General features: G+C 48.5%; 1 protein-coding gene across 1 annotated transcript; it reads right to left on the minus strand.

Annotated features, from left to right (window-relative positions):
* Positions 1 to 68: 68 nt before the first annotated feature.
* Positions 69 to 16329, minus strand: LOC114510687 (leukocyte immunoglobulin-like receptor subfamily A member 6). The gene is made up of 4 exons (XM_036012662.1): positions 15868 to 16329; positions 15710 to 15745; positions 15265 to 15549; positions 69 to 658 (listed from the first exon to the last, which is right to left on the minus strand). The coding sequence occupies exons 1-4, from the start codon at positions 15899 to 15901 to the stop codon at positions 270 to 272; spliced, it is 744 nt and encodes a 247-aa protein (XP_035868555.1). The 5' UTR covers positions 15902 to 16329; the 3' UTR covers positions 69 to 269.
* Between the last annotated feature and the right edge of the window lie 7703 nt (positions 16330 to 24032).

Genomic DNA, 24032 nt, shown 5'->3' on the forward strand with positions numbered 1-24032 from the left:
GAGATGTGCCCTGGGGGTGGGGGACTGGAGACCCCAGGAGGTCCTGGGAAAAAGGCAAGAGGAGGGTAATGTGTAAAGCATCCCTCTCCTACCAGGAGATGTTTTATTTGCTCATACTCATCTCCTGTGTCTGCCGTGGGTCCCTAGCAAGGTCCTTGTTCCACACACTTGGAGAATCCAGTGATGGACCTGAGGAAGGGGCAGGGATGGAAGGGCCCTCTGTGCTCCATCCCTCTGAAAGGTGGGTCCCTGAATGGGTGGACTTCCCCTCACTCTTGTCCTAGATTGGGGCTATTCTGGGCAAGACCCTTAACCAAATCAAGGACAGAGAGAGGTGAGGACTGAGGCTCCCTACCTGAGATCTGGAACACCAGAGGATCGCTGGGTGGTGACCACACCAGAGGTTTGCTCCTGTAATAACCATAGCATCTGAAAGTCCCGCTCTGTCTGGGGATCATGGGGCCCACAGGGAACAGGGCCTGGAACTGCCCACTGGCGCCTTGCTCTGAGTCCAGGGTCCAGGAGAGCCTGTCTTCTCCTTCCTTAGTCAGAACAAACTTGCCAAATCCCTCATCTGAGTGACATTTGAGAGTCACATTCTCTCCTGAGGTCACAACAGGGCTGGGAAGGGCTGAGAGGCTAGGTTTGCTGTAGACGCCTAGGAGAGAAGGGGGTAGCATGTTAAATGGAGTTACATCTCCTCTCTTACCCCAGGGTTGGTCTGCGAGAGGGAGACCCCTGAGAGTATCCCCCTTCCTGAGGGCAGAGCCTGAGGCTGGGACCCCTCAGTGTCCCCTCACCTGTCACCACCAGCTCCAGGGGGTCACTGCGCTCTGACCAGAAACCTTGGCTGAGATAGTAACAGTGATATCTCCCTGCAGTGTACTCTGTCATCTGTGTGATGGAAAACTTGGCCTTGTTCCCAGGATCCAGTGGCTTCTCTGTTTTCCAGGATGCTAGGCCTCCCTCTTTATCCAGACGGAACTCCTGGGACTTCAGGATCCCATGGCACCAGATAGTCACTGAGCTCCCCCAGGGGATCACAGACCCTGCCTCAACCCAGAGGTTGGGTTTGGAGAGGGTCCCTGGAAGGAATCAGAGGATGAATCAGAACATTTCCTACCCCCAGTGCCCAGCTCTCCACCTCAGACATCTCAGATGTCCATCATCTGTCATCCCAGAAATGCTGTTTTTCATCCCCAACTTCCCAACTAGTGGCCCCTGAGACATTTAATGATGCCTGAATCCTGAGCAGAATCCTCCTCTCAGGAGCCTCCTGAGTCCTGGGGTCCTGACAGAGCAGGGCTCCCCCCCCTCACATCTTGCCAAGATAGAGCAGGGCCATGAGAGTGGAGGGCATGGTGTCTCCTCTCTGGAACCCAGCTGTGTCAGGAGGAAGATACCATGGAGTCCTCAAGGTGGACAGACTCACAGGGTGTGGTCACTGGGAGGCTGGCCCAACTGGGCACAGGCTTGTCACATCAGCAGTTAAACTCAAGAAAGGAACAGTGTCTTCCCAGAAGCCTAGCTGTTGTTTCCATGATCAAGCAGCAAACTGCTGCAGAGTCTCCTGAGATGCCCCTTGCAGGAGAGGTGACCCAGGGAACATCCTTCCAGGTCAGAAGGTTCCCTCCACAGGGTAACCCTTACCCTTGTACCTGTCCATCAGCCTCCCTGTGGGTCCTACCCATGGACAGTGATCACCCAGGTCCTAGAGATGCTTCAGGAAGATGGGGGTCCCTGTGCCTGCAGGGCTCAGGTCAGCAGAGACCAGTCTCCTCCTCACTGTGCAGTTCAGGTGAGTGTCATTGTTACAATGAGCACAAAGGACAGACACAGGGAAGTGATGGTAGTAATGCACACCCCTTCCCCTGGCCCAGAGTGTGGCTTTCTTTCTATCCCAGCCCCATTCATGAACTTTCTTTTCTTTCTTCTCTCTCTGTCACCTTTTTTTTCCTTCAATACTGTACACCTCACCTTCCTGGAAACAAGACCTCTTAGTCACTTGGCTACTCATTGCCCCTTGTGCCTCGGGCAGAGTTCTCTTCCTCTTCCTGGTAGTCCTGCATGTAAGCTTTAGGGGACTTTTATTTGGGTTAGAGTTTGTTTTCAAAATTTTAATTTATCTATTGATTTCAGTGTGGGTGGGGCTGGGGCACATGGGGAGAGAGAGAGAGAGAGAGATTAATTTGTTGTTCCACTTATTGATGCATTCATTGGTTTGCTTGTTGTATGATCCCTACCAGGGATTGAACCCACCACCTTGACATATTGGGATAATGCTCTAACACAACTTAGGCTACCCAGCCAGAGTACCAGATTATTTTTTAAAGAAAAAGATGACCGTTTTGCAAATATTCATCTCTCATCCTCTGCCTGTGTAGCCCAGATAATAACATCCTCGTCCGTCCCTTGTTGGTCATGTTGTTTGCAAATTCCTCTCCTCCGAAGCTGCCGGTGTCCTGGTTCCTGGTTCTGGGGAAGGTCTCGGTCACGGTTCCCAGCAGACCAGGTGACGACAGAAAGCTCATGGCATCAGCCTCCAAAGTGCAGATAAATATGTGCCATGGCCACCTCAGGGCCCAGGTCCACTCTTCAAATACCTGAAGTGCTACTGACAACACTTCAGAAACATGAGGAAGTAGTCATTTTCTGGAAAAGAGAAGTGGAAGTTCCCCAGATAGCCAGGAAACTGCAAGAAAGAACAGAGAAGAAGAGAGAACAAAGCTGAGTACCAGCCACTGCCCAGGCCATCAGAGGTGGTAGACTAGAGGTTTCCACTCCTGCGGGGGGGGGGGGGGGGGGGGGGGGGGGGGGGGGGGGCCGGGGGGGGTCCTCACAGGAAGGGGGCAGGGCTTCAGGTGAAAGCAGGAAGCTCTGGCCCTCTGACTTTGTGTTTGCCCGCAGGCACAGGGCTGACTCTGCTCACTGACACACCCCACGTGAGCCCTGAGTCATTTTCCCCATGTGTGTGTGAAACAGATTTTTTGCTGTATTTTGGTGACATGACTGGGTGACTCCCATCTGAGTATGAGGTCAGCATTACCCATCCCTGCCTAACACCACGCTGAGCAGGTTCTGAGTCTGAGAAAGTGGACACCATGGGTCAGGGGCAGCGGCCACTGGAGCCCATGGTCAAGCTGACTCCCAGGGCAGCCCTGGAATATCTGTAGGAGGCCAGGGGTGTGAGGGGGTAGACTCCTACAATAGTGAACAGTGAAGAAATCCTAATGATGATAGACAGTGCTATGGATGCCGTCTACTGATACTGGGGACTGTCCCACACAATGAAAGGGAGTCAATGGGAAAGATGAGAGTAAACTTAAATTAAGCATGTTTAAATATCTGTAAAAGTAAAGAGGGATGTTAAATGTTTCAGGCAATAGTGTGGATTATATTATAGAAGACTAGGACATGATTGAGAAGATTGAGAAACTTTAGAGATAAGCAATGCAACAAATAAACACATTTGCACATTAATCCCATCAAGGATTAGACTCAGCTGAAGAAACATTGGTGAAAGCAGAGAACAATATGAGGAAATGTCCAGGATACAGTGCACAGAGACCAGAAATGGAGATTCAAGATACCTGGGGACCAGATTGAGGAGGACAAATACCACATCTGTTAAAAGTTAGGAGAGAAGTGAAAATCACATCTAGTAGCAGTTCAAGAGATAAATAATTGGACACTTTACAGACTTGAGGAAAGACCAACTAAGTGATAGGATGCATATGTTTAAAAATAAAATCTGTGCCCTGGCTGGTGGGTCAGTGGATTGAGTGACCACTTGTGAACCAAAGGGTTGCCAGTTCGATTCCCAGTCAGGGCACATGTCTGGGTTGCAGGCCAGGTGCCCAGTAGAGGGCATGTGAGAGGCAACCACACATTGATGTTTTTCTCCCTCTCTTTATCCCTCCCTTCCCCTCTCTCTAAAAATAAATAAATAAAATCTTTAAAAAGAGAATATAGGTAAAATAAGATTATGTGCCTGTTTACAAGCTTTTCACATGCTATTTTTTTTTCTTTCTGAAAACCAGAAACTAAGAAACATGGTTGCTTCCGATATGTTGGGGTAAAGGGTGTAGGGGGGAGATTCAAGTGGTCATCTCTGATTGTACCATTCTAGGCAGTTGGCACTTTTGAAACCTGAAAATATTCTCCATATTCAAGACACAATTAAGTCATAAAAGATGAAAAAACACACTCTGACATGAATATAAACAAATAAAAATCAATATAAGCTTATTGATATTCAATCATCACAGCCACATGATGTAACAAAAAAAAAGGAAATCTATGAATTTCTTAGGAGTTGGGTTTTCAAATAAGGGTACAGCATAAGTGAACCTGTAATGTTACACCAGGTGGGAAATACCTCTGTGGATGTACAGGGTGCATCCTCCCTGATATTAAGTGGTCCATACAGAACAAAATCCCAGTAGCCCTGACCTCACATAAGCCCAGGTCACTCTTTCTAAATATTGTTCCCAATGGAAAGGACCCAAGACCTTGGGGGCCCCTCGTCCAGGGCAGGAGAATAGATGGGCGAGGGCTCCCTGTCAATCTACACAGTGCTATGGGGCCAAGCTAAGGAGTGCAGGTGTCTCAGAAAGCGCAGCAGGAAAGGGCCTTTCTTCGCCAAGTCTAGAAAGCTGACCGCATCTCGCAGGGAGGAGGACCCTGCTCCCAGCAATACACAGGCACCAGCAGGACACAGGCACCTTGCAGGAAGCACGCCTGCCCTGGAGGAGCCTGCAGGTCCTGGAGCTGGATGCTGAAGGACAGAGCCTGCAGCTGGCACAGTGCTCAGGAAGTGTGGGTCAGGGTTTTTCCAGGGGTTACTACAACAATGTCCCATGCAAAGAAGAAGAGCTAATGCAGATGGTCCTCAGTGTGGGTTGAGTACAATACTTGTGAGGACTGAGAGAGACTGGAGCCCTGCTGGGTGCAAGAGGCTGCACCCAGCCCAGAGCCCAGGGAACAGCAGCAGGGCTGAGACCTTGTGCAACACAGCATTGGCGCTGCAGCAGAGGCCAATAGCTGTGCCCGACAGGACCTGGGCATGACTGTGGCCCAGATCACAGGCACTGTCTGTGGTCAGTGCTGGCAGTGGGGCTCAGGCTGCTGACTACTGGAGTCCCAGCCTTGGACACATACACCCCAAAAGAAATCTATATGGCCCACCTACTCAAGGGAGCAGACAGCATGTTCAAGTCTACAGATGAGACCAACCCATTGGCCTTAGTCTCCTGGAGCTTTCAGCCAGAGCCGACCCACACTACCGTGTTGTTTCCAACTACGCCAAGGCCAAGTGTGTCCTGGGAATTGCCCTCCCTTTCAGGACAGAATCATGTGGGCTGCAGAGATCAGCAAGAAAGACACATAAATCGGCATGAAAGCATGCAGTTTATCCACAATGGCCCCTGCATCTGTGATGCCAAAGCCCTCCTGACCCTGTCCACCTGGCGAGGACACATTTGGCTCTACCTTGGGGAGAAAGTGGTTTGGCCCGAGTCTCAGTATGGGATGGTGGTGCGCATAGTGACAGCTGTGGTCGGGGGTCTCTCCCTGGTCATCACTGTGACTCTCACTGTCCTCTATGAAAAGAAGAGCCCTAAAGGGGATGACACTGGCTGCAGCCCCTCAGAGAAGGTGTTACTGGTTAAGTTGGCTCAAAGAAGACCCCTCTGACACAGGGGGCCTGGTATAGAGCCTGACTCATGCACCTCCCCAGGTCCCAGTTATGTATGTGCAGTTAGATGACCCTGAGGACATCACAGTGACGGGATCAACAAGTCCAAGTCCGCAGTGTATGTGGACTTCTGGAAAACTGAGAACACCCAGATCGTACCTGAAGCAAGAAACAATGACAAACTGGGCTCTGGTGCAGAGACATGGGCCAAAGCAACAGGGGGCCTCAGACAAGGACAAAGAGAGAGGGAGATGTGGACAAAGGCCGTGTGTGAATATTCTATTTACTCTTCTGACGTGGGGAGCCAGTGGTGAGTGATGGAGACCTGGTGTGAGTCTATGTATATAAATTATATGGCTACTCTTTGTACTTTTTTGCATTCAGGGCCATGTACAGTGGGACAAATTCAACAGCATTCCTGTCTCCATCCTTAAGTGTGATGTGCCTTCATGGAGACTGGAGACTCTTTAGTATCCCAGAGAGACACAGCCTTTTTTCCCAAGGTCAGAACCAGTCTTAGCTCTGATTGTAGCTGCAGGGTAAAGACACTATGGGGGACAGATACCCAGGGTGGCTGTCATCCCTTGTCCCCTCTGACTCTTTGGTTGTACTTCTTAGGAAACACCTATTAGCTATGCCACATGCAGACAAGGTGGGAAGTTTTTATTGATGGTTTTTCTCTCTCTAAGTCACAGGGAAGTTTTGCTTTCCCTCTGCTGCACATGGACTTGAATGTTACACCCCCTTCCATGTCAGCCTGTGCCTTCATCAGAGCAGCATGAGCCTGGATGACTGCCAGAGGTCATGTTGTCCTCGGGCCTTTTAGACCAATGACATTTTCACATCCTTGCAAGAGAAAAACTGAGGTCTTGCTTGAGGAGAGGGACAGGTGTATGCTATATTATTTTTTCTGAAGATTTTATTTATTTATTTTTTTAGGGTAGGGAAGGGAGAGAGAAAGAGAGGGAGAGAAACAACAATGGGTGGTGGCCTCTCATGCGCCCCCACTGGATACCTGGCCCACAACCCAGGCATGTGCCCTGAGTGGGATTTGAACTGGTGACACTTTGATTCACAAACTGGCACTCATCCACTCAGCCACACCAGCAGGGGCTGTGATAGTCTTTCCAGCATCCTTCTTGCTGGAAATGAGAGTCACCACACAGCCACAGGAACAGAGATTCGTTTCCTTCTAACTCAGCAGGAACAGGGTCACTAGGTGGCCTGTCTGCAGGACCCCGGAGTGCTCTCTGGGGAATGATCTTTCTTCTGCAGCTTCAGTCTCAGCTTCATGGTGACCTGAGGGTCCCCTGATGTTAAAGACAGGCTAGATTTTTAGGTCAGCAAGTGGGACCAGGACTTGTACTTTGGGAATCTCTCCTCTGTGCCTTTCTGGTTTTTTTTGTTGGTTTGTTTTCCATGGTTTTTCCCGCACATGGAACTGATGAAGGAGGAGATGAGGAAGAGTCCTGACAATTCTCGCATCCTCCCCACAACTCATTCTGCCCCCGGCAGCCCCACCCCATCGCAAACCTGTGCTTTCTGTCTTCACTGAGAATGAAAGCAAAGGGAGATCAATAAACACGTATTTATATCTGCCATCCATGAGGCTTTGGGTTATTTTTTACTAAAGTAATTTTTTCTACTTTAAAATGACGCAAAACCTCACAGTTACATGGCGATCACAGGACTGCTTTGGGGAAGGGGAAGTGATTGGCATTGTCCACTTCTCTCCCCTTTAGTTTGGGGACTGTCCCCAGATGCTTCCTTTTCCTTCCTGGCATCCATCCTCTTTGGAGGGAGGCTTGGGGCTGAATTCCAAGACAATTCTTAAAGGAATAAAGCAGCATTTGGAATTCAAGCTGTTTCCAGGTGAGCTTCAAACCTCCCACAGATGTGGCCGATTCTATTGTCAGTCAGGGCTTATGCCTGAGTTGCAGGCTAGGACCCAGTAGGGGCCATGTGAGAGGCAACTGTGTATTAATGTTTCTCTCCCTCTCTTTCTATCTCCTTTCCTTTCTCTCTAAAAATAAATAAACTCTTTTAAAACAATAAAATAAACTAAAATCTGCTTCTTGACCCTTATGGTAGATTAAGAGAACCAAGGCTCATTTGAAATGGTGGGGAGAATTTTTTCCCTACTGACCCTCTCTCGAGGTGACGCCAAATTGAAATGTAGAGGGGTGAGTGAGTGCTGGCTTTCCCACCTGTGTGGGATTCTGTACCTACAGAGACACCCTACAGAACAGGGGAAGATTGCAAACCACATATTGGATGCAGGGTTAATATCCAAAATACATAAAGAAACCTTATAATTGAATAGCAAAAATAATTATTAGAAATGAGAAGAGGAAGTAAATACTTTTTGAAAGAATACTTAACAAATGTCCAACAGACACATGAAATGATGGTCAACATCGCTAATCATCAAGGAAATGCAAATCAGCACCACAATGTGATATCACCTCACACCTGTTGGAGGTAAGTAATGTTGCTAAGGATGTGGAGATAAGGAAATCCCAGTCAGGTCCCCAGTAGGGGGCGCATGAGAGGCAACCACACATTGATGTTTCTCTCCATCTCTTTCTCTCCCTCTTCCCCTCTCTCTAAAAATAAATAAATAAAATCTTTATAAAAGAGAAAGTAGGTAAAATAAGGTCACATATCTCTTTACCTGCTTTTCACATATTATTTTTTCCTTCTGAAAAAAGGAAATGAACAAAAATAGTCACCTCCAATATGTGGGGATACAAGGGGAAAGGAATAGAACCAAGTGGTCATCTCTGATTGTACCATTCCAGGCAGTTGTCACTTCTGAAACCTGAAAATATTCTCCATATTCAAGACACAATTAAGTCATAAAAGATGAAAAACACAGTCTGACATGAATATAAACAAATAAAAATAAATAGGAGCCTATTGATATTCACTCACCATGGCTACATGGTAAAACCAATGAATATAAAAAGGAAATCTATGAATTTGCTAGGAATTTGGTTTTCCTATAAGGGAACAGGTACAACATAAATGAACCTGTAACATTACCCAGGTGGGAAATACCTGTGTGGATGGACATGGTGCATCCTCCCTGATACTCAGTGGTCCATACAGAACAAAACCCGAGTGGTCCTGACTTCACATAACCCCAGGTCACTCTTTCTAAATATTGTTCCCAATGAAAGGGACCTGAGACCATGGGGGCCCCTTGTCCAGGGCAGGAGCACAGATGGGCCCAGGCTCCCTGTCATTTTACACAGCCTGAACAAATGCAGCTAAAGAGAGTGATGTCTCAGAAAGTTCAGTAGGAAAAGCCCTTCCCTGGCCTAGTCTGGGGAGCTGAGCAGTATCTCACAGGGAGGGGGCCCTTGCTCCCAGCAGGATGCAGGCAGCAGGCAGTACACTAGGCTATAGGAGCCCCTTCCTCCCTGAGGCCAGCTCAGATCCGGATCAGAGAGGGGCCAACACTTCCCTGGAGAGTAGAAGCCTCACTGAGAGTAAAGGGAGCCTCCCTCCCCACATGCTGTCTGTACAGGGACAGGGGAAGGCAGGAATCTCCCTGCCCAGCCCTGAATTACAGGAGACCAGGCGACTGGCCCTCATCCTCTCAAGTGTCCCACAGCAAGGGTACCCAGACCCCAGAATGTGGGACACCAGGCTCCCGAGACTCAGAGCGCTGCTGTGACAAATGCGCACCAGCATTGTGGCTCACAGCCTCGCAGATGTGTGATCTCAGTGTGCGGGAGGTTGGGAGTCCCAACAGCCTGACCTTGAGATATCTACAAGGATGCCTTCTCTCCTGGAGGCTCATGGGAGAGTCTGTCCCTTGCCTTCCAGCATCTAGAGACCCCGTGTTCAGTGACATGCAGCCCCTTCCTCCTTTGTCTTCAAAGCCAGTGGGTCCTTCTCAGTAGGTGACATTGGGACCCAGGGTCTGCTTCCTCCTCCACCTCTGAGGAGCTTGTGATGCCCTTGACCTTTGTCAGTAACACTCCCCTGTGGTGCATGTACAACTGTCCAGGTTCCTACTGTCACTCCCTGATTGGGAACCCATACTGGGGATGCTGGATGGAGGGAGATTCCCTGTTCACTTTCTGAGGAGCAGCCCTGCAGATCTGCTCAGAGGCTGCACAACTTTGTGTCCCCACCAGGGGGCACAGAGCTCCCACTCCTCCACAGCTTTGCCACACTCGCTATTTTTAGGTTAGTATTTTTAGTTTATTCTTCGATTACAGTCAACATACAATATGTTATTTCACGTGTACAGTCAGGGGTTAGACATTTATATACCTTATGAAGTAATCGCCCCAGTAGGTCTAGTGCCTGACATTTAAAAATAATTTTAACAATAGTTCTCCTTCGGAGTGTGATTTGATATCTCACTGTGGTTTTGGCCCGTGTCCCTTCCCTGGACTTTAGATCCCAGTCGCCTGAGACAGAGGGGACAGATGCAGGGGCAGAGGCCATTCCAGGAACAGAGGTGGGTGCACAGGGGCCAAGAGCAGGTGCAGTTCCACAGGTGACAGGTGTGGGTGACAACCAACCTCTTCAGCAGCACATGCCTGGTCCCCAGAAAGCAGGTGAGAACACAGGTCTCCAGGAGGAAGAAGAGGGAGGCAGAGGCTGCAGGGACCTGGGGCATGTCTGAGATCCAGGAGAGAAGGGAGACCTGAGCAGGAGTGGGGCAGGGCTGTGAGTGGGTGAGGGTCAGGTCTGGAGCCAAACCCTGGAGGAGATAGACCACACAGGAGGCCTGGTCCTGGCTGCTCCTGCGCACTTCCCAGGACAGTATCCCGTGCACAGAGCAGCCTCAGCAGGGGCACCATGAAATTCACACACCAGGGGTGGCTCTGGGTCTCTTGGGCTTTAGTTGAAGTCGGGGGCCATGGAGAGGCCCCTCCTGGTGGCCTGGAGTCTAATTTCTGGAGTCTAATTGTCTGGATCTCCCTTGTGTCCATCCCTGTGGTCCATGTGGCCACCTGTACCAGCTGTGCACAACCTCTGCCAGGATCAGCAACACCACACCAGACAGGCCAATGCAGACAAAGTTCTCAACTGTATAATTCCAGGAGGTGGGGGCTGGAAGGAGAGGACAGAGGACACCTGCCCAAGCCCAGAACCTATGAAACAGGAGCTCCTCCTTTAGTGGGCAGGCCTTTCCCTTCCAGTACTGCCCTGGGAACGCTCCCAGGTGACTTACCTGACTGGGAGCCCTCTACTGTGGGACGGGGGGTGACTTCAGGGGTTGTTCCTGGGAGTGAGAAAGGACCAGTGTTTGTCTCCTGCACAGACCCTCCCTTCCCTGGGAATCACAGGGATCACAGGACCTGGCTCGGCCCTGATGGAGGGTTTGGGCATGAATCCTGGGAAGAAACAGAGCAGATCTCAGGGTCCCTTGGGAGAAAGTCACCACTCTCACAGTCCCCTGATTTCTGGATTCACTTTCATGTTTTTAGCAAACTTGCAGAGCTGTGTAACCATCTTCATACCCAATTTAGAAAATCCCACCATCCTTTCCCCAAACACCACCCCCCCAACCACTCCAGTGACTGTGAATCCTCATCACTGCAGAGTGACCCCCCTGACACAGGACCCCGAGTCCTGGTCACATGTTGGGCTTTTCTCTGGGTGACACAGGAGGGGTCAGAGCAGGTTGAGGCCAGAGGTTGAATCCCTGCTCCCAGTCACTATCTAGTGGACAGAAACACTGGGAGGGAGGCAGAGGGTGAGGGTGATGGGTCACATGTGGGGACAGGGAAGCAGGAGTCTGAGATGTGGGGGTGACCTGGGCTGGGACTGAAGGTCAGCTGAGTGACACTGCAGGGACCAATGGGGATTGGAAGGCCATGGGGATGGAGCTCCACCCACCCTCGTTACACAACCCCCGTGGGTAGGGATTCCCAATGCATTCTCTACCTTCCTTGAAGCCTGTTCCCATTTCTACTATTGAGGGTTCTGAAACCCCATGTGAGCCACATGGCTGGGGAGGGTGGAGGAGAGGTCCCATAGCCCTGAAACAGGAAGATGACACCCACAGCACGTGATCCCCAATAGAGGCAGGTGCTAGAGGGTCCCCACAGGCTCCCCATCTGTTTACTAGCTCCCTCGCTCACTCTTTCATCCACATCCTAGTCACCCTCTGTCCATCTACAGAGGGGCTTCATGTGCCACTGGCCTCACAAACACGAGTCTCACACACAAGGACTTGCCTGCTGGTCTGGAGGGAAGAGGGAGCACAGAGGCTGATGGAGGGATCATGCAAACCAACAGCCACTGCAGTGACAAGTGCCCCAGGTGAGTGTGGGTGTCTTGGGGCTGACCAGGGACAGTTGATCTCATCAGGGAGGCGCAGGGTAGAGGCACTGAGCTGAGATACAATGGCCAAAGGAGAACCAGCCCAGCCCACTGAGAAGAGAGTCAGCCTCGAAGGAGTTCAGGTTGAGCAGGACAAGGGTGTCTGTGGCAGTGAAAGAAAGGCTGTGTCTCAGCAGATCAGTGGGTCAGACAGCGTGAGAACAAACCCATCCAGACAGAGAGAGGGGTCTGGGTCTCTTCCTGCTTGAAGATAAGCCATGACAGGACTCTAAGGAAAAATAATACTTTGTAAGAAAACACAACATTCATGAAAAATGGAATTTTAAAAGGTAGACTCACCCTCCCTCATATGGATGATCTGGGCCAGGCAGAGCACTGGAAGAGAAGCTGTGGTGAGAAAACCTCCCAGCACCTGGCCTCCTCCCAGGGCTGCACTCAGGGGCCCTGATGGAGGCAGGGCTCAGCCCCCAAGAATGTCCAGCACCCTCCTCAGCATTCCCTCTGAGCAAAGCCTTTGCTCTTCCTCTGAGTTTCAAGGAAGCCCCAGTCCCCTCTCCCAAGCAGGCACTCAGTCTGAAACTATCCCCACACCGAGGTACCTGCTTCTAGGACTGAACCTCCCATGGTCACACGTGGGTTAGGACCAGAGCTGAGGAGTCAAACCCCTCGGAGGGACCACGAGTCTCCAGGGCTGAAGTCAGGACTCAAAAGGAATGAAGATGCCTCCCCAGGCTCCCAACCCTGTGTCCCAGGATGTTATCCCTCCATTCCAGTACTCACCGAGGACCAGGAGGGAGTTGGCTGGCATGGGAGCCCATGGGGGACCATGGCTGGAAGTCAACCTGACACCGTCCTGGAGCTGGAGGGTGAAGGACAGAGCCTGCAGGTGGCACATTGCTCAGGAAGTGTGGGGTCAGGGGTTTTCCAGGAGTTGCTACATCAATATCCTGGAGCAAAGGGGAAGAGCTAATGCAGATGGTCCTGAGTGCAGGTTGAGTACAATTCTTGTGAGACACTGAGACAGACAGGTGCCTTGCCCAGTGCAGGAGACTATGCCCATGCCCAGGACCCAGGCAACAGCAGCAGGGCTGAGATGGTGCCAAGAACCATGGTGGGGTTGCAGCAGAGTTGGATGACTGTGCCCACCAGGGCTGGGTTGTGACTGTCATCCCAAATCACAGGCACTGTCTGTGGTCAGTGCTGGCAGAGGTGCACACAGGTCCACCTTGCCACCCAGACCTTCCTGCACCCACTTTGAAGACAAGACCCTTTGAGGCCCTCTCGTGCGTGCTAGGGAGGGGAGGATGGGATGCTGAATGCTCTCTCTTCTCTAAGTGATGCCGGGAAGACAGAACTCTGGTGAGCCTGGGTGTGTTAGGCAAAAAGGACACACCTTCTCTAGAGCAGGTGTGGGGTTTACCTGTGATGCTTCCTGACAGTCACTCTTACAGAGAAAAGGAGCATCTCCCTTCTCCCCTTTCTCATCAGGCCCTGTGAACCACTGTACAATTCTAGTAGTCCCCATATAAATGCCCAAACTTCCCTTTCTGTTGGGCAGACAGAGAGCTGCCACTAGAGCACCTGTCGGCCTGCCCTCTAATGACCAACACAGGTGGCTTCTCTGTCCTCAGCTCCCTGTGCTGCCTCCTGTCTGACCCATCACCTCCCCACCCAGCCAGCCCCCTCATGGGTCAGCACTTGGCAGACCCCCCACTGACACCTCCCATACACAGCCGGGCCATCACCAGCCCTTGGCCCTGGGCTCTGGGGCAGCCTCCTCTGACGGAGGGGCTCTCACATGCCAGCACTTCCTCCTCAGGACACACCAGCTGCTGTGGGTCTTGGGGCCCTGTTTCCTGTGTCCCCACATTCCTGTCCTTGATCACAGAGGGCAGCAGCGGGGTTGCTTCTAAAGGAAAGAGCACTTTCTGCATCTTCTTATTGGCAGAACAAAACCACTGGCAGAATGATTGGTGACTTGTGTAAGGCAGCATCTGGAAGGGATGATACATCAGAGATGAGGTCCCAGACCCTCTGCCGCTGTTCCATGGAGTGTATCCACCTGAGAAAACCACCAACTTCCCTGCTTTTTGTGTTCAATTGTCTTTGTGTGAATATCTCTGATATATCTTTGTCAATTGAAGACAAGAGAAACTGAGAGAAACCCAATGTTTCTGGCCATAAGGGGTCACACAGATCAGGGCAGGAGGTGACTAGAGGTAGACACGGCCAGAAGAGACACATGGATAAGGAAGGGATCTGATGTGTCTTCAGTCCAACCAATTAAGGGTTTCCGATGGAAAGAATCAATATTTCTCTAAGTTCACCTGCAGGACAGACCAGAGCAGTGGTGGCAGGGATGATCCCCTGGACACCCCAATAGCCTCTGTGGAGGTGGGAGTGAGGGAGCTCAGATTGGGGACTCAGTCCCCAGCAGAGATGTGGGTACACATGAGGACATGTGAGGACACGTGGAGGGAAATCAGCAGGATCTGGGATGGAGGGACATAAGGAGGGACATATAGGGAATCTAGGGTGACTGTGTTGCCTGATCCTGGACTCATGACCCTCCCTGAGAAAACAGGAGCAGACTGATGAGGAGTCAGGTGTGAGTGGGCAAGAACCATGGATCCAGTTTTGCATTTATTGGCTCTGAGGGGTCTGGAGATCACTGTGACATGCCGGGGTTGTTGGCAGACATCAGGGGAGACTTGGGAGCAACATTGCTAAGATTGAACCACAGTTCAGTCTCTCCTGGAACCCACAGGACTCCAGTCAGAGTGGCCCTTGGGATGCGAGGGATTAGACCTGTAAAAATGAGTCCTCTCCTGGGTGTGGATCACCCAACACAGGCAGAGAGTGGCAAGCAAAGGGCCAGGGTAAATATGTCCACTGTTTAGTCTCCGTAACTGGAAGTCAAGGTCAGTGTGCTGCAGGGAAAGACTTTGTGTCCACTGCAACTTCTAAATCACTCTGATCCACATGACTCGCAGGGGACAGCTTCCTTCCTCTGTAGTAGGTTTCACTCAAGCTCCCAGGAACCCCCCACCCAGACTTCCCATGGCCTTTCTGTAGGGCTAGGCAGGGCTGAGAGGTTGGGTGTGCTGTAGAATCCTAGGGGAGAAGGAGGCAGTATGTTAAATGGGGCTCACTCCTCCCTCACTTCCCCCAGGGCTGGGCTGTGGGGGGAGATCCCCTGAAAGCATCCTTCTTCCTGAGGGCAGAGCCTGAGGCTGGTACCCCTGGTGTCTCCTCACCTGTCACCACCAGCTCCAGGGGGTCGCTGAGCTCTGACCAGCCACTAGGGCTGAGATAGGAGCATTGATATCTCCCTGCATCATACTCTGTAGTGTGTGTGAAGGAGAAATTGGCCTTGTCACTGGGTTCCAGTAGCTTCTGTCTTTCCAAGGATATTCCACTTCCCTCTTTATGCAGATGGAACCTCTGGGCCTGCATGGGCCCCTGACACCAGATGGTCACAGAGCTCTGCAACAGGGTCACAGAGCCTGTCTCAGCCCAGAGGGTGGGTTTGGGGAGGGTCCCTGGAAGGAATCAGAGGCTGGGTAACAAGACATTTCCACCCCCAGACCCCAGATCTCAGCCTGATGACCATCCTGATGTCCCTCCTCTGTCAGACGTATCTGTTCTTGTTCCCAATCTGCTTGGAGGTTGGTCCCTTGTCCCCAGAGAGGACAGACTCACCTGCCTGCACTGGGGTCCTCAGGCCCACGTTCAGCCCTGCAAGAGAGTCCCTATGAGAGATTTGCCCTGAATTTTGAGTAGAACCCTCCTTCCCAGGAGCCTCCTCAGTCCTGGGGTCCTGACAGAGCAGGGTTTCTCCTCCTGCTTTCACATCTCACCAAGGCAGAGCAGGGCCGTGAAGGTACGGGCCATGGTATCTCCTCTCTGGTTCTGGCTGTTCAAAATGAAGAGACCACAGAGTCCTCAGAACAGAGAGATGGACTGGGTGTGGCCAGCGGGAGGCTGTCCCTACTTGTCTTGGTGATATCACATCAGCAGCCCCACAAGAAGAGGAACAGTGTCTTCACAGAAGCCTGGTTGTTGTTTCCAACATCAAGCAGCTAATTGATCTGCAGCCTCCTGAGACACCCCTTGCAGGTGAGGTGACCCAGGGCATGTCCTTCCAGGTCAGAGCTTCCCAACAGGGTCTTCTTCCCCCTCATCCCAGCCATTATCACCTCCCTGTGGGTCCTCCCCATGGACAGTGGTCACTCAGGCCCTACAGATGCTTCAGGAAGATGAGGGTCCCTGTGCCTGCAGAGCTCAGCTCAGCAGAGACACAGTGTTCTCTCACTGTGCAGTTCAAGCGAGTATCACTGTGACAATGAGCACAAAGGGGAAATGCAGGGCAATAAGGAAGGAAACGTGTCTGTTTTATGGCCCCGGCATCTGGGCTTTCTTTTTATTTTGTGTTTTCCACAAACTTCTCTTTTATCTTAACAACAACATCTACCCTCTCCTTTCTGAGAGCAAACCTTTGAGTTATTTTTGCTCTCAGTGCCCCTTGTTCCATGGGTAGAGTGGTCCTCCTGGTATCACAGCTTTGGGCTAGACCTTTGACTTGTCGAGGCAAGTTCATCTTTATTTAAATATTAGTGTCCTCTCTGCCTACCTGTGTGAATGAAGCAGGAACATCAGGATCAGATGTTGTCTTCTTTTTGTTTAAGATAAGAGAAGACTTGCTTATTTATTTACTTTTCAATAAATTTAAACCTTCAAGGGGGAGAGCATGCCATGGATTTTGTGTTCAATTGTCTCAGTAGGAAGGTTGCTTTGGAATTTGGCAGAGCCATGCCACATTTACCTGCACATGAGCTACTTTTCCCCAGGGGACTCTGGTTTTGTTTGGTTTGCCACCAGCAGCCACTGTGTTGGTCTTTGTATTAAGGAGCACGTCTCTTGCCTGGATAAAGTTCCATTTCCTCTCAAGCACAAACACCTTCAGTTTTCTGTGCTCCCTCTGGTCCTAAAGACCCCACCTATCACTGGCAACCATGTCCCAGAACCCTAGCCTTCCAGACATTGTGTCATTTGAGAAGTTCTCTTCCCAACGGGGCCCCAAAGTTCAGTAACAGGAATGCCATTCACCTCCTTTTACTCTTCCACGTTTATAAGTTATTTGATATCCATGTTTATGTGGAAACTCTAGTATGGTGTTCTAGTCTTGAAATATCCTTTTCAGACTTTCATGCTAGCCTATGTAAATATGTGCTAGCTCTAGAAAATATCTGTAAGACCAGTGTCTGCTATCCCACAATTGTTTGAAAGAAGTCAGTGTATATCTTGATGGACCAGAAGTTAATTTTGTGCAACAATTTTAATTTTCAGGTGTAAATGTTTGGTAGTTTGATGATGATTCAGATTCTCTATTAACTATTGTTATTTTGGGGGGTAAGGGAAGGTTTATCCATTGAGAAGGTGCACACAGAGGAGGTGGGAGATTTAATCATAACTCAAATTTGTCTTTAGAAAGTACAGAGTTCAGGCTTCTTTTATGTCAAGGAGAAGGGAACCAGGAAGGGCAAAAGGTGATAGATGAATGCAGACATCTGTGCCCCAGCAGAGGACTGAAAAAGATTGTGCTAGTTGATGTGATACAATTCCTGTCAAGATACCAATGGAGTATTTCACACAACTAGAACAAACATTCCAAAAATTTACATGGAACCATAGATGACCCAAAATAGCCATGGTGATCTTGAGAAAGGACAAAATTAGAGGAATCACACTACCTGAGATCAAACTATACTTCAAAGCTGTAGTAATCAAAACAGCATGGCACTGGCATAAAAAACAGACACATAGACCAATGGAACAGAAGAGAAATCCCAGAAATAAACCCATGCCTTTATGGTCAATTAATATTTGACACAGGAGGCAAGAATATACAATGGTTTGGGGGAAACTGGACAGATGCAGGAAAAAAATGAAGCTCGACCAACTTCTTACAACATACACAAGAATAAACTCAACCTTGATTAAAGAGTTAAATGTTAGACTCAAAAGCATAAAAATCCTAGAAGAAAACATAGACAGTAAAATCTCAGACATTTCTTATAGCAGGGGAAACATACAAAAAAAAAATGGACAAATGGGACTACATCAATCTATTTATTCCAGGAAAAAAATTTGGATATTAGTCCTTTGTCTAAACTGGATAAAGTTTTTCATAAAGTGTACTTATGTTTATTGTGAAAAGATTTTATTCTAAAGTAGAACTGGAGGAAAAAAAACAGGAACTCTTACATATGGGTTCTCAGGTAAACTCAATGTAAAAACTGCAAGAGTGATTTCCCATACATTTGTGATGTACAGAAAGCTGAAACTACCCTCAACCAATGAACCTCCACCAAGAGCTTCTCCCCATCCTGAAGGCAATGAAGTTGCTGCTTGAAGTGAATCTTCCCACTCATTCCTTACATTTTTTGCCCATTAATATCGCCTGCCCCAAATTCTCAGTGAACTCACCTGTAGCATGCTACAGTTTGGCATGTCCCAAATTGCAGTTCTTCTGCTACTCACAACCTAACTCAGTTTACCGCCCTCATGGAATTTGACACTAAAAAGTCCATGGGATCTATAGTGATGTCTCATTCCACAACAGATATTGGTCCTTAGTACTATAATCTCTATTTTTTTTGTCCAATGTTGCTGGAATTTAAACATATTTAACTCCTAACTATCAACAACCAAACCTTTAAAAATAATGAACGAACTAATCAAACAACATGAACAGGAACAGAATCATTGAAATGGAGATCACATGGAGGGTTATGATCTGGGAAGGAAGAGGGGGAGAAAGGGAGAAAAGGTACAGAGAATAAGAAGCATAAATGGTAGGTACAAAATAGACGAGGGGAGGTTAAGAATAGCATAGGAAATGTAGAAGCCATAGAACTTCTACCCAATGGACATGAACTAAAGGAGGGAATGTGAGTGGGAGGGGGTGTGCAGGGTGGATGGGAAAAAGTGGGTAAATGGGACAACTGCAATAGCATAATCAATAAAATATATTTTTAGGAAGAATATTCATGAATTAATACTTTTGGCTTTATTAATGCTACAAACTGAATACTAACATCCTGGCAAATTCATATGTTGAAGCCCTAACCCCCAGAGTGGCTGTAATTTAGAAGTGGAGCCTCTAAGAAGTAGATTAAATAAGCTTATAAGGGTAGAGTTCTGATTTGATAAGATCAGCTTCCTTCTAAGAGAAACCAGGTGGCTCATTCTGTCTCTTTGTTCTTACACCAATGAAAGTACACAGGAAGAAGGGCCATTCACAAGCCCAGGGAGAGACCTACCACACATCAACCCTTCTGTCTCCTTGGTCTGGGACTTCTACTCTCCAGAGCTGTAAACAAGTAAGTATGTGTTGCTTAAACCCCTCGGTCTATCACATTTTGCTATAGAAGCCAGAGCAGAATAATATAAAAATTGGTACCAAGACTGGGAAGCAGCTTCGGAACTGGTAATGGGAAGCATGCATGCTAGAAAAAATTCTAGGTGTAGAATGGACTGCTGGTGGATACATGGATGTTAATGTTGACTCTGATGGGAGCTCAGAAAGAAGAGAGGAGGTAAAGCCTCCACCTTCTCAGAGAATACATGATGAAGCCAACAGAATGTTAGTTCGATGGAAATATGGGTGGTAACATCCATTTAGTGAGTCTTCAGATAAAATGACTAATAAGGTATTAGACGATGAAGGAAAGGGGATTTTCATTATACAGTGGTAAAGAACTTGGCTACATTGTCTTCTAATGCTTCTAGAAGGTGGAACTTGGCAGGCATAAAGTGACACATTCCTAAGCAAAACATTGACGTGTGACACAGTTCCTCCTGAATGCTGGTAGTAGCTTTTGAGAGGAGAGGAGTGAATTGAAGAAGGTATGGTTAAGCAAATGGACCCAGAAGTTAATGAGCTGGAAAATCCCTGACTGCTCATGTGGCTACAAAGGAGAATGGCTTAGGGAGAGCACAGCACAGGTGGGGATGGACTGTCAGTCAGTGGAGAGATGATGGGATTGTTGGAATGGAAACACCTCTTGGACACGACAGGCTGGGATGATAGTTACCTGTCTGCAAATGTGTGCTATTATTCTTCAAGGAAAGGAAAGAATGACCCCAAAGGCAGTTATCAGGGGTTATCAGGGCTGCCCCACTGACTTCAGAGTGAGAATCACTTCCTTGGATTCAACATGGCAGGTGGTCTCCCCTCAAAGCCTTGGGAGTGGGGTTCTCACAGGGAAATGAAGGTGCTAAGCCACCAAGCTGAGCCATGGAGGTAACACTGCCACCCCAGAATGCCTGGAAAACAGAACATCAAATCTAACCACAATGCCGTGCCCCTGAAACTAATGTAAAATACTATTGAAGGTCAACTGTAATTGAACAAGAGTATTTTTTTAAAGATTTCATTTATTTATTTTCAGAGAGGGAAGAGAGGGAGAAAGAGAGAGAGAGAGAAACATCAATATGTGCTTGCTGGGGGCCATGGCCTACAACCCAGGCATGTGCCCTGACTGGGAATCCAACCTGCGATGCTTTGGTTTGCAGCCTGCGCTCAATCCACTGAGCTACGCCAGCCAGGCTGAGCAAGAGTATTTTTTTAAAAAAGAAAGAAATTGAACCCAAAAGAGAGGAAAGAAAGATTTAATTAATGTTGCCTTGCAAGATGTTAAATGTGCCTGGATCCCCTGTCTTTCTGATTTTTCCTTGTTGGAATAGGAATATCTTTCCTATGCCCGCCTCAGTCTTACATGTCAGAAGCATGTAACTCGTCTGGGTTGCAGGTTCACAACTGCAGAGGAATTCCGCCTTAAAATGAGTCCTATCCCGAGTCTCACCCGTGTCTGATGTAGACAGTATGTCAATGAGACTTTGAACTTTAGGCTTGAGAGCTGATGCTGGAATGAGTGGAAGTGTGGGGCACTGTAGAGTTAAAAGGAATGTACTGTGCATGGGAGAAGGACATGAAATTGGGGGGTTCAGGGAGGAATGTTGTACAGTGAATACATATGTTCTGCCCCCCTCTCAAAATTCATGGTAAAGCCCTTAACTGCCAGCATGACTGTATTTGGAGATGGGGTCTGAGGCAGTAGTTAAGGTTAAATGAGATCATAAGAGTGGGGCCCTGATGAGGTAGTTTAGTGTCCTGAAAACAAGAGACACCAGGGGGCTCTCTCCCCCTCTTTCACACACACACAGGAAAGGCCATTTGTGCAGAAGCAAGAAGGCAGCCACCCACCACCCAAGGGGACAGGCTTAGCAGACACTAACCCTGCTGGTATCTCAGTCTCTGGCTTCCAGCCTCCAGGGTGATGAGAGAGTAGATTTCTGGGGGTTAAGATGCCAAGTCTGTAGTCCTTTGGTGTGGAAGCCGAGCAGATGTACACAATTAATTTTTCTTGTTTTTGTTCTTTCTGTGTAAATACATGTTCTTATTTTTTTTCTCCTCTCTTGAGGACATGCTTATTGATTTTAGAGAGGGGAGAAGGGAAGAAGATAGAGAGGGAGAGAAACATCAATGTGAGAGAGAAACATCGATGGGCTGCCTCTCATACGTGTCCTGACTGTGGACCAAACCCTTAACCTAGGTATGTACTCTGACCAGGAATCAAGCCAGCAACCTTTTGGTTTATGGAACGATGCTCTAACCAACTGAGCCACACCAGCCAGGGCCATGTTCTTATCATTTTTATATCCTTTTATCCACTGTCCTGGGATGAATTTCTGATTCTTTGTCTAACTTCTTTAGATGCTCACCCAAGTCACTGAGTTCTAGGCTTTCTCTCTCTAGGAATTTTGTTTAGGCACTTAATATTCCCCTTTGATCTTGATATTTAACATTTGTATTACCATTCAAGTCAGAATTTGTGTTGATGTATATGATTCACATTTATTTTTTTGTAAAAACAAAATTTATTTATTTATTTTTAGAGAGGGGAAGGGAAGGAGAAAGAGAGAGCAAGAAACATCAATGTGTGGTTGCCTCTCATGCACCCCCTACTGGGGACCTGGCCCACAACCTAGGCATGTGCCCTGACTGGGAATCGAACCAGTAACACTTTGATTTACAGGCCAACCATCAATCCACTGAGTTACAGCAGCCAACACAATATTTATATTTTAAGTGAAAAAATTTCTATCTTCTTTTCTGATTTACTTCTCCCAATCACTGATTATGTAGAGATGTGTTGTTCTAGTTCTAAAAATGTAGAGTATAGACTTCCAGCCAAGATAGATGTGTAGGTAGATACACTTTGCCTCCTTGCACACCCAAAAGAAGGACAACAAATTCAAAAAAAAAAAAAAATCCAAGTCCTGGCTGGCGTAGCTCAGTGGACTGAGCGCGGGCTGGAAACCAAAGTGTCCCAGGTTCGATTCCCAGCCAGGGTACATTCCTGGGTTGCAGGCCATAACCCCCAGCAACCACACATTGATGTTTCTCTCTCTCTCTCTCTCCCTCCCTTCCCTCTCTAAAAAATATTTAAATAAATAAAATCTTAAAAAAAAAAAACAGAGCTGCCAGAAAATTGAACTCTATGAAAGTCTGACAACTGAGGAATGAAAGAAGAAACATTCATCCAGATTGGTAGGAGCAGGCAGAGACAGGAAGCTGAGGTGGAGAGGAATCACAGCAAGTCAGCAGCTGGAGGACCAGATGGTCCCACATTTGCATGTGGATAAACAGGGAGGAACAACTGGAAAATGAGACAGACTGAGCACCCAGGATTCCAGCACAGGAAACTGAGCCTCAAAACCACTGGTAGTAAAATCTGCAGGGGTTGCAGTGGTAGGAGAAATTCCCAGTCTCACAGGAGAGCTCCTTGGAGAGATCTACAGGGTCCTAGAATGTACACAAACCCACCCACCCTGGAATCAGCACCAGAAGGGCCCAGTTTGCTTGTAGGAAGAGGGGGAAGTGACTGAAAGCTGGCTGAGAGTGGAACAAACCACATTGTTCCCTCTCAGACCCCTCCCCCACATACAGCTCCACAATGAACCAATGTAGGTTGCCCCTCACTGGTGAATACCTAAGGTTCTGACCCTTACTACACAACAGGTGCTCTGAGACAAAGAAATATGGCTCAGGTGAAAGAAAAAATTAAAGCTCCTAAAATAGAACCAAGTGATGAAGAGATAGCCAACCTATCAGATACAGAGTTCAAAACACTTGTAATCAGGATGCTCACAGAAATGGTTGAGTATGGTAGCAAAATAGAGGAAGAAGTGAAGTCTATGAAAAGTGAAATGAAGGAAAATACACAGGGAACCAACAGTGACAGGAAGAAAACCAGGACTCAAATCAATGGTTGGGACCAGAAGGAAGAAAGAAACATCCAACCAGAACAGAATGAAGAAACCAGTATTCAAAAAAATGAGGAGAGGCTTAGAAACCTCCAGGACAACTTTAAATGTCCAACATCCAAATCGTAGTGTCACAGAACAACGAGGGGGCCTGGGATGATATACTATTACCCGAAAGGAACTCCCCAGGTTCATTATGTCTGCCACCAGAGGAAAGACATCTCTCAATGCCAGAGATTTGTGAAAAAGAAAGGAAATGTTTATTTAATGCTACACAGACTTAAAGTGGCATTCATCAAATCCCAAAGTCCCTTAAAACACCCACAAACACACACAGTCCTTCCTTCCCCCTCTTTGCTCAGGCCGGGGTACCGTATCTCATGAAAAGAAATAGAAGTCCATGGCTCAGGCAGCCCCCGGTTCTTCCCAGTAATCCATCTCAGCTGGTAAGCCTCCCTCAGTTCCTAGCACCATCAGCTGTGTCACCGGGATCTCTGCTAAAGCCAGCTGGTGGTTCCTCCTTCTAAAGCTACAGGGGTCCCCACTCTGGCAAAGCTGCGAGGTGCTCTCTCCACTGTCCCAGCCATGTGGTTCTCCCTGCACAATGGCTGCGGGAGTCTCCACTTTGCCAAAGCCTTGTGGTTCGCTCTCCCAGGGCCACAGGTGTCCCCACTCAGCCAAAACCACATGG

Source organism: Phyllostomus discolor, chromosome 12, assembly GCF_004126475.2.
Source record: "Phyllostomus discolor isolate MPI-MPIP mPhyDis1 chromosome 12, mPhyDis1.pri.v3, whole genome shotgun sequence".
NCBI classification, from domain to species: domain Eukaryota; kingdom Metazoa; phylum Chordata; class Mammalia; order Chiroptera; family Phyllostomidae; genus Phyllostomus; species Phyllostomus discolor.